The sequence below is a fragment of the Balearica regulorum genome, chromosome 2 (genome assembly GCF_011004875.1).
Source record: "Balearica regulorum gibbericeps isolate bBalReg1 chromosome 2, bBalReg1.pri, whole genome shotgun sequence".
Lineage (NCBI taxonomy): Eukaryota > Metazoa > Chordata > Aves > Gruiformes > Gruidae > Balearica > Balearica regulorum.
Genome location: NC_046185.1, coordinates 104,070,876 through 104,085,369, shown reverse-complemented (window position 1 = coordinate 104,085,369; position 14,494 = coordinate 104,070,876). Strand labels below are relative to the sequence as shown.

The 14,494-nt window shown below is 35.1% G+C and overlaps 1 protein-coding gene across 1 annotated transcript in view; it reads right to left on the bottom strand.

The window, feature by feature from the left end:
- Window positions 1-14,494, bottom strand: part of ATP9B (ATPase phospholipid transporting 9B (putative)) — a 182,855-nt gene that overhangs the window by 129,090 nt on the left and 39,271 nt on the right. Inside the window, 2 exon segments of the mRNA XM_075745250.1 lie at window positions 4,932-4,990; window positions 14,354-14,462. Coding sequence (XP_075601365.1) covers window positions 4,932-4,990; window positions 14,354-14,462 — 168 coding nt within the window.

Below are 14,494 nucleotides of genomic sequence, written 5' to 3'. Positions count from 1 at the left end.
CACCTGCAACTGCAGCTAGTACAACATTTTTGGGAAACCTGCCTTACAACAGAAAATAATTAAACATGTAGTGAAATTTATTATCCATTATGAGCCCAGATTCAACTGGGAATATCTCTTCAGATTTGGAAAAAACTCCAGTAAAAACATTAACCTTCGTATACATTATTATACACTTATTAGAGGAAAGAAAGACAAAAGAGGAAGTGCAACTTCAAAATTAAATAAATCTTTCCTTAAATGACAATAACAATTAAACAGATATCCAGTCTTCATATAGATTAGCTATACATTTTTGCAGCTTCCCTCCCAGCTCTGACACAAATCCATTAGACAAGTTTCAGGTTACTGGCTTCATGCCTACAAACTTCCAGTTACTTGTAAACAAGCTAAAACACTTGATCAACTCCCAAAAATTTTGCAAAAAATAACAGTCAAATGACATACTACTGAATTAAATCCAAGTGAGGTATCGGGTTTTTACAAATCATTACCAACTTACACAAAGAACACGTTGCACATTCAGTAACTGAAACATTCATCTGGTACTTGCTATCCAAGATTCAAGTCTTTATGCCTGACAAAATTAAGCATCATCACAGAGTATCTCAAGTTGGAATGGACCCATAAGGATCATCAAGTTCAGCTCCCTGTTCCTCACTGGACTACCTAAAACTAAACCGTTTGACTAAGAGCATCATTCAGATGCTCCTTGAACTCTGACAGTGCCATGACCACTGCCCTGGGGAGCCTGTTCCAGTGAGTGACCTGTTCTCAGTGAAGAACCTTTTCCTAACATCCAACCTGAATTTCCCCTGATGCCGCTTCATTCTGCTTCGTGTCCTGTCGCTGGTCACCAGAGGGAGGAGATCAGCACCTCCCCCTCTGCTGCCCCCCCTTAAGGAAGTCATGGGCTGCAATCAAATTAGTCATGTGATCATTTTCACATTTTAATAGAAAAATGCATCTTGATTTTATGTCTTTTTAATGTGTTCTCTCTGCTTTTTTCTTTCCTGTAAAATAATGTAAGCTCTTCTGCATTAACATATCAGAATGTGTCCTTTCATGTAGGGAAGGCTAGAGACTGTCTTTACTTTCTCCTTAGGAAAACCAAACCCCACCAAAACAGTATTTAAGACTGACATCTCGTTTTTCATCACATATTACATATTTTGGAAATGGGCTGAAAGGTACTCCAGGAGTACTAGATACCAAAAAACCTTGTCACTATTACTGCTGACACTGGAGAGCAAAGATCCTCCTGCAAAGCCATACCTAGTCACTATGAAAGAGCGACTACACAGAAACAGATGGCAAGTATGCTACAAAAATCTTTAAGACCTCATTATGGAGAAGATTAAGTTCTGTTGTACACTGTCACAGACAAACAGCAGCTATATGTCAATCATGTTAGCCCTCTCATCATATTTATCAAAGTGGAACAAGTTAAAGTGACAACACATACAACTTCAAGCATTCAGAAACCCATGAAGAAACTATGTAATCTCTATTACCATGGCAAAGGAGCCAGAAGTGTTTATTGATATATACTGAAATTTGAATATACAAGTCATAAAAATTACTTGAATACATTGTTTTGCTTAAGTCTGGGCAGAATTAGAGCTTCAGCAAAGAAAGGCTTCCATTTCTGTCTGTGTTTGTCTATGCTGCAGACTTACAGATTCACTCCTAGAGATCTAATCTTGGCAAGACAATGGTCAACAAAAGGTAAGTAGTCCCCCAGCTTCTGGGTTCCCATGACTAACTCCATGCCATCCAGGAATATTAGGCAGATTGGAAAACAAGAAAACCCACAAATACACCTATACTTCCCTGCAACACAGGCTACAATATTCACTTGAAAAATACCATTTCTAGTGGCTTTCAAATTACATTTTCATTTTTCTCATGTTATTACCATGAAATTATTTACCTAAGTTTCTCTGGCTCCCTAGTCAGTCTTTCAATTCCCCTACAACTGCCCATAGCTACAGACCCTCACAATTTTGCATTTACGGTCCTTTCTTCTCCATTCAGGTAATGAACCATGTACTTTTCTCATTGACTAAAATATTCCTGCTTGCTTCTGAGTTATAAATGGAAGAGGCACTTCCCAGCTGTCTTCCTGCACCTGCATGCTGTGTAATACTGCATGCTAGCGTTAACTGCAATCCTTACAAATACTGGATTAATTTCACTTTACACTTGAGATTAAGAAAAAAGGATTATGTCCCTTTACAGCTCCAAGAAAAGCTCTCAAAGTTTTAAGATAAACCATTACTGTTCCACATGTTTTAAAACACTATTATGTGTTGTTATCATTAAACATTATTAACTAAATGTGTTAGGTTTTATGTCCTCTTCACATCTCCAAAATGTATTCCAAACTGTCAATAAGATACAGTGCCTGAGTAACATTATCTGAACTCTTCCCTTCAATTGTCTTATTTAGGAACACTATGCACACCTGTGCTCCCATCAGAAACTAAAAATGTATCTTAACACAAGCCAAGGAGAACATCTAAGAAGTAGTATGTCTCTGAGGCACGGGACCGTTTTTCAGCTAATACATACAAATGTCTTTTAGCCTTTAAAAACAGGCAGTATTTTCTTCTATTCAGGCCTCCTCCTGCCCTAGTATTAGTGCATTACAATATTTTCAGTTGAAATAATAGATATATTACTTGAACTAAAATGTTTTAAGCATATTCTAGTCACTTAAGAGTTGCTTTGACATTTATCAGGCCTATTTAAAAAAAAAAAAAACCAATAATCAGAGGATCTGCAAGGTTTAAATATAGAAAAGCCTTTCACTTAAGTTGTTAGTATTTGTGATGCAGTCACTGGTTAACATATGGATCTTCAACTCAAATGAGTCATTAATTTCACCACAGAAATGCTGTTGATGCATCTTCCAGTCAAATACAATGTTAACTTGTTCCTTTACTATTAGAGTGAGCAATTGAATGTTTCACTCCCGACTGGTTCTTTGGCTTAAGCATCATACTCTGAAATTGAAAACTGCTTGCTCCTACAAAATACACTTCTCAATAGACACAGAAAACATTTTATTTCATTAGTCCGAAGGCACCCCCAGCTAGGTCAAAAGGAAAAGAAGGTCTGCTGGAGCATGAGGGAGCTTGAAGCTGAAATACAACATTCAAATAACTGTATGCATCTTACTGAGAAACCTGAGTAAAACCTTCATCAAAAAGAATTCTACTCATTATTTCCCTAAATCCTTAAATGTTACTTTTTTTCATTAGAAACTTCAGGTACTCACAACATATGATCTGTAAACTGCTGCAAATAACGATGAAATAGATGCTAATGACCTACTTCATACAAGACAGACCGATCCGCAAAGTAATTCCAGTTTTCCAAATTCTAGCATAATCCAGACTGATGGATCTCCGTAAATTTCAGAGAAGGCAGATTATCTATGTTGCCACTTGACTCTTCCCTATACTCTATAATAATTAATTCCAGATTTAGAGATTAAGAAGGCCCTAAAAAGTTTCCTAATAAAAATCAAAGCAAATATCTCATTCTCAGTCTCCTAGAAGATCTGGAATACGCATAAGTGAGCGGCTGCAAGCTGATTCCACCTGCACTTTAAGATAGCAAGGTATAAAGCAAAACAGATGTAAAGGCCAAACATATTAATGCTAATCCTGCCTATGCTAGTATATGCTGCTCACACAGGCCCAAAAAGTATCAGATACATATAGCAGACAAAAGAAAGAAAAAAAAAAGCAAGTTATCATATAAGCTACATGAAAATAGATAAATTTTAAGATGAAAGTAGCAAACCAAATGAGACTTGGGTGTATTGTTCTTTTCTTGGGCTACAGAAGAAACAGAAAGGGAGGAAACAGAAGTGTTCCAAAACAAACATAAGAGGGGGTTCTTATATACGGCTGAAAAAAGAAAATAATCCACTAACAATTTATGAGTTCTCCAAATTCTCCAAGTAAAAGGAGAGGTGCTGACAAGTAAGAAAGCACAGAACGTATCAGGAGGGCATATTTCCTGAAGGATTTTCTTTTATCAGAAGTAATTTACTTCACTGAATAGGAGCAGAGCCACCAAGAACTTTAGAATAGTCACCGACTAGGTTCCACTAAGGATTATGCTGTCAAGCTGCATCTTCCAACACTTCAAACAAAGCTGTAGATACAAGCTTCAACTTGAGATGCCTCCTTCCAGCATCTCCCTGGATTAGCTCTCTAATACAAAGTATGATGGGAATCACTTGCTGGTACACAGAAAGCAAGTTACCTTTCCAAAATGAACTTAAGTAAAAATAGTTTCCTCTGACAAGAAAATTAAGTTGGCTTTCAAGGTCGTAATAATTTCTTAGTACCTCAGAAAACCAAATGAAATAAGCAACATTGTCTTTATTGTAATACTAACATAGAGGGGAAAAAATTCACAGCTCTCACTCACTGTTTGCAATGAAACCGGAAAGCTTTTTGTCCCTTTAAAAATATATAAACTTTAATATTATTTAATTATACATATATTATGTACATACTATACTTATATAAATATGTTTTTATATAAACAAAACTTATCCTTGAAGGCTTCAGTCATAGAAAAACACTGATTTGACCATCAGAAGAAAGGTATCAGTAATCAGACATCTTAGAACATTCACCACAGTACAAGCCAGAGAATTTAATTCAATAATTGTATTCCCTTTGCTAGATAAATTTAAGCATATACCGATTCATAAAATATACATGCTTACATTCAATTAAGCTTATAATTAATAAAAAATAGACTTCCTTGAAGATTCTCAAATAAGACGAACTAAAATACTAGCTAGTTAGTACTTCACAGATAAGTACCTCGATATACTTTTCTTCAGAATATAATTAGCATGTTAATAATCTTTATTCTCTAAAATATAGTTAAAAAGTATCAACCTTTTCCACTATGATGAGGTCTCCAACTTGTATGTCTGAACTCTTAACTTGCACTTTACCTTAAAAAAAAGAAGAAATTTAATCAACTTAGGCAGACATTAATATAAAGTCACAAGAACATAAATCCCAGAATGTAAGTTATACTTAAAGATGTTATTATTTGGTGAAGACAGTTATAGTTTATATAAAATGGATCTCTGATGAACACATTAATAAATAGATTTCATCCATTTAAATAAATAATTCGCTGGTTAAAAAAAATCTAGTTTTGTTAACCAGTTAGCTATTGTAGAAGTATTAGAGGAAAAAAATAGGTATGGAAGATGCTCAAGTTTGATCTATAGTATAACAGAGTTGCAAAATAGGAAAAAGGAGTCTTTCACATCTACTAGACAGCACTTCTATTTATGACAAGTCAAGAGTTGTCAGGCTTATAGTCATGGACCATTCTCACACATGAGTTGTTAGTCACAGCCCAGTTACCAACAGGTAGCTTTGCTTGGCCACTGAAGTTACTGATGTAATTGGCACTGACGCTTGTTGGCAATTATTGTGGAAAATAGGTAAGTCTCTCTAAACTCAGAAGAAATGCCTGAAGATTTCATTTTAGAAAAGTGAAACATCAAAAGCTGAACGAGGTTTTTCATTCCCTAGAGCTGCCCATTCAGTAACTGCTGTGAACAACTCATTCAAAAATATACACAGCACACGTACCAATTTAATTTCTGTATCTTCCATAAGGTATTAATATTTAACATTCTTATTTGATGGATGGAAAAACTGAGACAGAGAGGTTAAGCTAGTGCCCCAAAATGAGGTATGGTTGATCTCATTAGAATTCAGGAGTTCTAGTCCCAGGTCCCTGCTACAATTCCAGAAAAAGTTGCTTCCCTGAGATAAAAAAAAAAACACCAAAAACCAAAAAAGCCCCACCCTTGCAGACAAACAAGTCATGACATATGGGTATCCTCTTCCAAGATACAGGTGATAAATTCAGAACCTGTTAACTCAGGATGTAAACACACATATTTATACAGCCTGAGGCGCTGAAACACACCCCCATACAAAATACCTTTTCCCATCAGAAACACTACCATGATTCCAAGTGGCCGGTATTAAATGAGAAGCATGTCAAAACATGGTACGGTGCTAGGGTTCTATATAAAAATCAGACTGAACAAATTAGAAGACCCACAAAAACACAGGATGAGCAGCAATCAGTTTGAAGCTTAATCAAAAGTATCACAAACAGTAGATTTGTCAATGTGCATTGTATCATCTCTCAAAGTTATACTAAGTATAAAAAAAAAAAAAACCACTAAGCTAGTTTCTAAATCCATGAGACCTCATCATCATAACTCTCAATGAAGAGACATCAAGTAGTTACCCTCAAAAATTCCTTATACTTACATGTGCCTTTAGTCAAAGGTAGTAAGATTCATGTTGTGAGTAATTATTTTCAGTACTTGCTCGTTAAAATCGCATTTCATGCAGAAGTAACAGTTAGTTTATGTTTAATTTGGTCAATAATAAATGTATTCTTATAGCCAATTTTTAACACATTTTCCATGACATTAGCACTTCTAAAATGTGCCATGTCAGAGGAAAATCAGAACTTTTCTTTGGCCTGCCTGCAAACTTGTTTCTGAAAGCCAGTCTTTGTATTGATAATGATCTCTCACACCAGTTCAATTTTTCAATTGCCAAAACCACACCACTCATCCCATTCCCAAATATAAACCAAATTAGATCTTCAACCTGACTCCTAACTCTGCCATAACATATTTGTGAGGGTGAAGGGAGTAACAGAAGACCAAAGTATAAAGAGCGGTAGCAAGAAACATTAGCAGTTCCCTACAGGAGTTTCAAGATACCTATGGAAATTAAGTTAGTGTCAATCTCTCAACAATTTTTTATTGTTTTTAATCTAAAGTAACTAATACTAAAAGTTCAACCACTAAAAGAACAGTCTGATACCAAATCAACATATTTACTCTGCTTAAGTGCACAAGCCTGTGAATTCTCTTTTGACTAGAAGTGAACAGTATACACCAGAAAGACATTGTAGCATTTACTTTGCTTTCTAAGTCTGTTCACTTTACTAAAAAGATAGCATTTCCTATTTGTTCTCAATTCCTCCAACAACAATTTTCATCAGTTTATCACTGTAATAATGAAGTCAATCAACTGATTGTAGTAATAATGGCCACAAAAATCCTAGTACCAGCTACGTTAAGTCTCAGATCTACACCACCTACAGTCATGTATGATCAAAACCAGTGACAGTAGTCAAACGCAACTACTAGCAATTTTATCAATTTAAACAATTGAACTTTCCACAGTCATGTTCTAACAGCACCTACAGTAAAGATCAAAAGACACTAAGCCTCACAGAAGGTAGAACATTAATTTGCAACATGATGTAAGGCAGGCAAAAAGCAAAAACTCCTGATGCCAAGTATACCAACAGGAAACCACGCTACACCTTTGCTCATACTCAGTCTAGCAATCCTGGGAATTTCACATTACGAATTGAAAAGTTTCCTTATCAGACTGTTTTCTAGGTGGCTTAGTACAACACTACAGAATACCATCTTTATCACACAAAAATATGTTTTGTTAGAGCATCCTGTATATCCCCACACGTAATGAAGCGGCCTGTGACATACAAGACAATTAATTCTACAATGTATCTGAATGGCAGGGCATATGCCATAGTAAAATGGGGTAGTAATCCAAGAGGTGACTTAAAATTTTGAAAAGTCAACCAATAACACTTTCCTTTAGACTAGCAAAAATGAGATTCATTAGATACCATTTCGGAGAACATTAAAATAATGTAATACTACATCTTAGTGAAGATGCATTTAGAGAAAAAAAAGACACTGAATATTATTCACTGCATGAATTATTTTTGCAAACTATTTTTTCTCTAAAAGCATCTCCATAGCAAAACACTCTTCACCATCTGTGTAATTACCAATAAAATGTCCAATGCTGTCAGAAGTGGCTGCGCATTCAGACTTTATAGTCCACCAAGGCGCAAGGCTTTTGCCTAAAGCAACATACAGAATTATGCAGAACTGGAACATTGAAATATGTCTGTAGTAATTCATTACACACCCAAGATAAAGCCTTTTGAAATGAATTGCAATGATTTGAAAAACTAATATATATCTCATATGTGCTAACAAGTATTTCACATAAAAATTTAAGAAATTAAGTAAAGAAAATGTGGGTATATACTATGTCAGAAATGACTTTGTTTCTTTTATTAAAAAGTGTCTCTACTACCTTAGTGCAAGCCACTCTTGAAAGAACAGTAACTTCTGAGGGTAGCATTTTCAAATTATTTTTGATTTATTATTACATCTTACCCACGGTACCCTGAGTAATTTCTGAAGTACTGCTTCTGGAGTTGGTAACAGAGCTTGTCTCTAACTCATAAATATTGAGCTCTTGAATGAAAAGAGTCAGGTATAGACCATATGAAAATTTTGCCTGGCATCTATTTGCTTGAGTTGTCAGTATAATTAGAATATACATAATATAATAGGGAGCTGGCAGGGCGGAGCTCGTAGGAAATGGGGAAAGCTTAATGCTACAGAGAGTCCAAGGTGAGGATGCTGATCTTTTAGTGCAAGTGCCTTACATCCTTCTTCCAAACTCCATCTTGCATGGGTGATTTGAAGTTAGTCTTTAATCATCAATATAAAACTCTGGAGAGAAGCTTCATAGCTCCTCTCCTCTGTGTACTGTCCCCTCTTGGATGAAATGGCCTCCATTCCTTCTTATCCCAATCTCCTGGATGCTGCAAAAACATGGAAGAAAACAGTCCCTCTGACACTTCTTCTCTTCCAGCCTCTTTTTGAAATTTTTTCTTACATTAAAAATTCAAGTTCTGTTTCTGTTGCTTACTGCTTCCCTAATCAGTTAGATTAAATTGATGCAATTCTTTAAATATTTATCTGTTCCAAATGGTCTAAATACCAGGAATGAAGTCATTGGTAGGGTTGAAATAGTGCAAGCAATAAAGACCTAATGTTGTACCTCTAGATGCAGAAATAACTTTTTTTTTAATGCAGCAGCTCTTTAAAAAGCAGAAGGATGACCTGTTCTTGAAAAGCTGAAATTCTAATGTTAATACAGATTTCAAATAACAGCAGAAGACTAATATTACAATAATCAAGACATTCTGACAAACACCTTATTTTAAAGTTGCAGATAGCATAGGTATAAATGATTGAAAATTGACTGCCTCTTGACAGAAACCATTTAGCAATTTAAAAAAAGTCATTTGAGATATAAACTCAGTAAGGTGGCATTTTAGGAACTGAGCAGCTCTCACTGCATAAACAGACATTCAAAAGTAAAAAAAAAAAAAAAAAAATTCAAATCATTGTAGCTCTCTAAAACAAGACTTCTCAATTCTCAGATTTTAAAGGAAATATACTAGCATTCACACTTTGTTCTCTTCTTATGTATAGCAGTTACTGATATTTTCTTAATTTCATGCAGTTCTGGCATACATTTTCAACTTCACTGCATTCTTAAACACCCCATAAGGATACAGCAAAGACATAAGTCTTTCACATTTGAAGCCCGGATGGAATTATTTCATTAATTTCATCTCTCCTGACATTCATTTTTTCTTTTGCTTTGCAGGTTGCAAAGTAAGAGAGAATTCTGCAACGCTTCATCTCAGGATGCTTAACGTGATTTTTTTGCAGTGCCAGATGCATGCCTCTCCTGCAACTCGTGGTTGTGACTATTAGAGTTAGCTATTTTCTTCATCTTTTTTCTTCAAAATTTCAGTAACATTGCATGGGCAAACCTAACTAGGAGAGGTTCAAGGCAGGACTGCCAACTTCAAGAATGGGAAGGGAAAACATTAAAAATTGCTTTACAATTTTATTATCCAATTGGCTTTTGGCAGCTTAATGAAAAAGGTAACAGCCTGTTTATGAACTTGAGGTGATTCTTCTGCAGAATAGCAGCACTTTTTCATAGGCATTTAACTGGTCATACCTAAGAGCACAAGACAAGACACTGCACCAAAAGTATAATGGTCCCTTAGGAAAGAAAAATTGAAGTCTTCCTAAACCTGCACGCACAGGTCTAAAGTTTTTTCCATTGCAGTTTCTGCTTTACAAAAGCATACATAGGTGAGCTGCTCTGAAGCAGAAAAAAGGCAGTTAAACTGACAGGATCTTCAACAGCAAGATCATTTCAATTCTACAGGCAGATACTCTTCCTCCTTCTAACTTTAACTTGCATCCTGACTGAAAACTGCCTATTGAGGATTTGCAGACTTTGACATGCAAAAAAAGGAAAGTAGATTTTGCAACAAATATCTCAAAAAGATTAAGACTGCAGAACGCATCATACACTGAACAACTTAAGAGATTCAATACCATAATCTAGGAAAGTATACAGGGAAAAGATTCACATGAAAGACATGGAGAAAGGTACGCTTGACTTACAAAAAAATTCTATACATTTACCGATTTGCATGTTCCATCACTTGCCACAAAGGGCTGAAAAAGTAGAAACTATTTAAACTTCACGTGTAGCAGGTTTACTTTCTTGACAAGGGCAAAGTTACACATAGCAAATTCACCAAGGGATGACTGAAGACTGAGCTTTGCCATGTTACATGACAAATAGAAAAACTGCATAACACTGGATATCTCATGGATCAGAATCAGTCTATGGACATTAAGCTGGCCATTGCTGCCAAAGTACAATTCAGTAACACGTGAAACAGATGTCCCATTCTCCCTTGATTTCCTGCTCAGAACAGCTCATTACTATAAAAAAAAGCTAAGACTTATTCAACGTTTTGAATTATTAAAGAGAAATTCTAAGTCTTCAAGAATCACTAATGTGAATCCACCATCTTCAAAAGCTGGTACTTCTTACACTAGCAACATGTAGGTCATAAGATAATAATCACATCTTTTACCTATTTAGGGTTTCCTGAATGACTCCACAGAAAGTCAACACTGCTAGGTAGTCAAAGACTTTCTAATTTTAATCTATTGCAACGGTGTATACAAAGTTTTTAACTTACAAATTGGCCTACCCACACTATTTTTATGCAAGTATTTAATCACAATTCAAATCCCAGCAGCTTCTCTTGCTACAAATACATGTTTCCCTATAGTAAACAAACAATTCTGCAAAACAACCAACCAGAAATGATTAAATTCTCATTTTTATCTTCCATAAATAGTACAATTAAACCAAGGGTGACATTGAATCGTGCTAACTTGAACTTTTCCTGCTGTCCAATTTGAGAAAAGGCAATGTGCTTAACCTCTCTATGTCAGTTTGTCCATCTCTGAGATGGAAAAAATACCTATTTCAAAGAAAAGACTGTAAAATCTACACAAGTCATAAAATCACTAGGGGGAAAAAAAAAAAAAAGATGCTAGAGCAGTATAAAGTGCAGTTCTGCTCTGAAAAGTGACTCTTAACAGTGGCATCGATTTTCAGGCTTTTAATTAAATGAGTATCAAGTTTGTTCATTCACAAGTAACAAAGCCTTCTTTCTCCAAACCATTAGCCTGCAGGTTAGTATAGTAAGCCTAAGTGAATTTTTCCACATGAAGAGTACTGCCAATATTAACACTTAGGTAGATTATATAGAAAGTTTATTTTTATAAATAGTTTGCAGAAGTGTAGTACTTGACTTTATTAATTTCAACAGATAAATACCTAAATCCTTCTCAAAACCTGGAAAAAATCTTAGTCTAATTTTATCATAGCAGGAAATCCCATTTTTCGCCTCAAAGTGGTACCTTTCAGTTTCAGAATGCCTTATTATGAAAGAACCCTATATCATGAAAAAGGTGCAATTCATCATCTATTCATTATTTTCGATGTGTGTTTGTGGCAATTTTTAGTACAGCTTAATTTTGAGTGGGGACTGCAATAATGTTTTCATTCTTAAAATTGACCACAACTCAAAACATTGTTTGCTCATGGATCACACCATTGTCAACACAGGGTTGAGAGTTCATTGTAAGCAGAGATCTTGAATCTTTACTTCTGTAGAATATCACAGTCTTCAAAAAAAAAAAAAAAAAAAACCACACACCCCCACACACACCACACAAAACCCAAAACCAAGCCATAAAACAGAACGAAAACAAAATTCATGATGGCACTGACACCAAAACCTGAAGTCAAAATAGACATACACATCTATGAGTAAAAGCTGATACCCTTCGTAAAAAAAAGTGCATTTTTAAAACTTCTTTTGAACAAGTCATTGCACTCCACGTGTCAGTTCCCGATAAAACTATTGGGCTTTACCTATATATTATTGTATACTATTTTTAAAACTCTATTCTGTATCTAGAAAACAGCTGTGTCAAAAAGTGACCAAATCTGATTTTAATTGGACAACTTCCTTATTTCTAGGAGAAGCTACAAAATGAAACGTTTCTCAAGTAGACATAACCTCACGAAATATTTCATGAACTGGGAAACAGGAAATCAGGATTCCAAAACTTCTACTCAAATGCTGCTTAAATGCCTAGCAATTTACCAGAAACTACTCTATTAACTCTAAACAAGGTTGAGTGAAAAAAAGGCACAAAACGCACCAAACTTAGGTCTTAAAACAGCAGATGTCAGCCTCGACATTTACGTCACACTGGTAACTATAAACTATACCTGTGCTTCCAGAAATAAGAATTTCAGATTACTAGCACTCCTGCTGAACAGAGTGAGATTGTACTATCTATTTCAAAGGTGAGCATTCAGTGGCCTACCATAACAGATCTAAAAAAATGAATAGGCAAACTAGCAGGTTAAATTACAACTCTGAAAGAAAAGTCGTTGAGTCCATTTCTTTACAGATTGTATTAAAGACTGTAAGAAATCTGGAAGCCAGCAATGTAACCACTTGTGTTAAACAAATGACAGCTATCCCATTTGCAAATTTCCACAGTGGTATGTCTAAATATTGATAAAGCAATTTAGGCTGACATGGAAGGGAAGAACGATAGGCAAATATTCCCTACTGTTGCTCCCTTCTGTATCCAAACTCCAGAAAACAATGCAAGTCTCCATATTGTGAGGAAGCAGTATAAATTCCTCTTAGCTGCCAGGTTATGTCATCACTAATGACACTGTTGCCTGTTTACTTACCTTCCAATTACTTTAAAAAAATGAGGTAGGATTTCAGAACATACTTGTGTTCATTACAAGCTTTTATTCATTTTTTCTGGAGATAATATTATCCAGAGCTACTCCAAGAGTTTAATTTCTAATTAAGACCCCCAGATTTGGTGAGGTTACTCTTCCCTCTGACTCTTAGAAAATATTCACCAAGATATATTAAAAAGTGCAGCTAAATGTATGTTGGGAGTTAGTGAACAGAATTTGCACTTGGCACAATGTATGCCGTATACTTTAACCACTTAAGACACAGCCCCATGTTCCTTAATGGCTTCCCATTTTCTAGAACTTTTATGCCAAGGAAAATCCTTAACAGAGACTTCCTAGGATATTGTAGCAAAATCACTTTTGAAGGTCATAGCAAGGTCGTGTTGTTTTGTAAGGTTATTCATTACCATTCAACTCAATAATACGTTATTCATTATTTTTTTGGCACCTTTCTACATGGCACTCTGTTCTGAATCTAAACAGTAAAATGTGCTAAGCAACATAAAAGTGGAGAGGAGTGCATAGTTTTTTTCTCTTATGCCCATGTTTAAAATTTACAATATCCTATCAAATTTAATTATCACTTCACAGCTGAAGTGCTTCATTTCCTCAAAAGTCCTCATGAAAACCTGTCAAACATTTTGAGTCCAAAAAAGTCATAACTGATTTCTTCTTCTATTAATTTCTAGAAAGAAAACTGATTGTTCCTACCACATGATCATATAGATTTCAAATTATATGCAAAAATTGAAATCAGTATTTTTTATACTGAAGCTGACTCACAATACATCTTCCTTTTTCTAAGCACAAATATATCCACCAAGTTTCAAAGGCTCTAGTGAATTTTAATTAGATCACATTTCTTAGTTACTGATCCCTTATTTCCTATATACACTTGACAGATAGCTGACAGTGTTGCTGAGTTACTGTTTGGTATCAATTTCAGAGGAGAACTGCAGTTTGAAGTAATAGTACTAAACAGCAGAATGCTTAAAAAATATATACAATTATATACATACACCTTTCCTTTACAAGCAACAAGAGATTTACAAAACTTCTTAAACAGATCAAGTTTAACAGTCACAGTTAACTGAGGGAAATCAAGCACTTTAGTTCAGTATCAGCTTCATTCTGAATAGTGCAGCTTGAGACTGTTAGTTATTTCTTTGAACTGAAAGTCTCTAAAAGTATATATAAGAAAAAGATGAAATATTTTAAGGATTTATACAAATGGTTTTGCTAACCTCGTACTGTCAGCTTGCTATATAACTGTGAGTTCATTTCCTTGTCTCTCTTGTAACGTCGAAATTCATCAACGGCTTCCCGTACCACCGTAACCGTCAACACAAATCCCTGTTAAAGATATAATTATGCAATTCAGAATT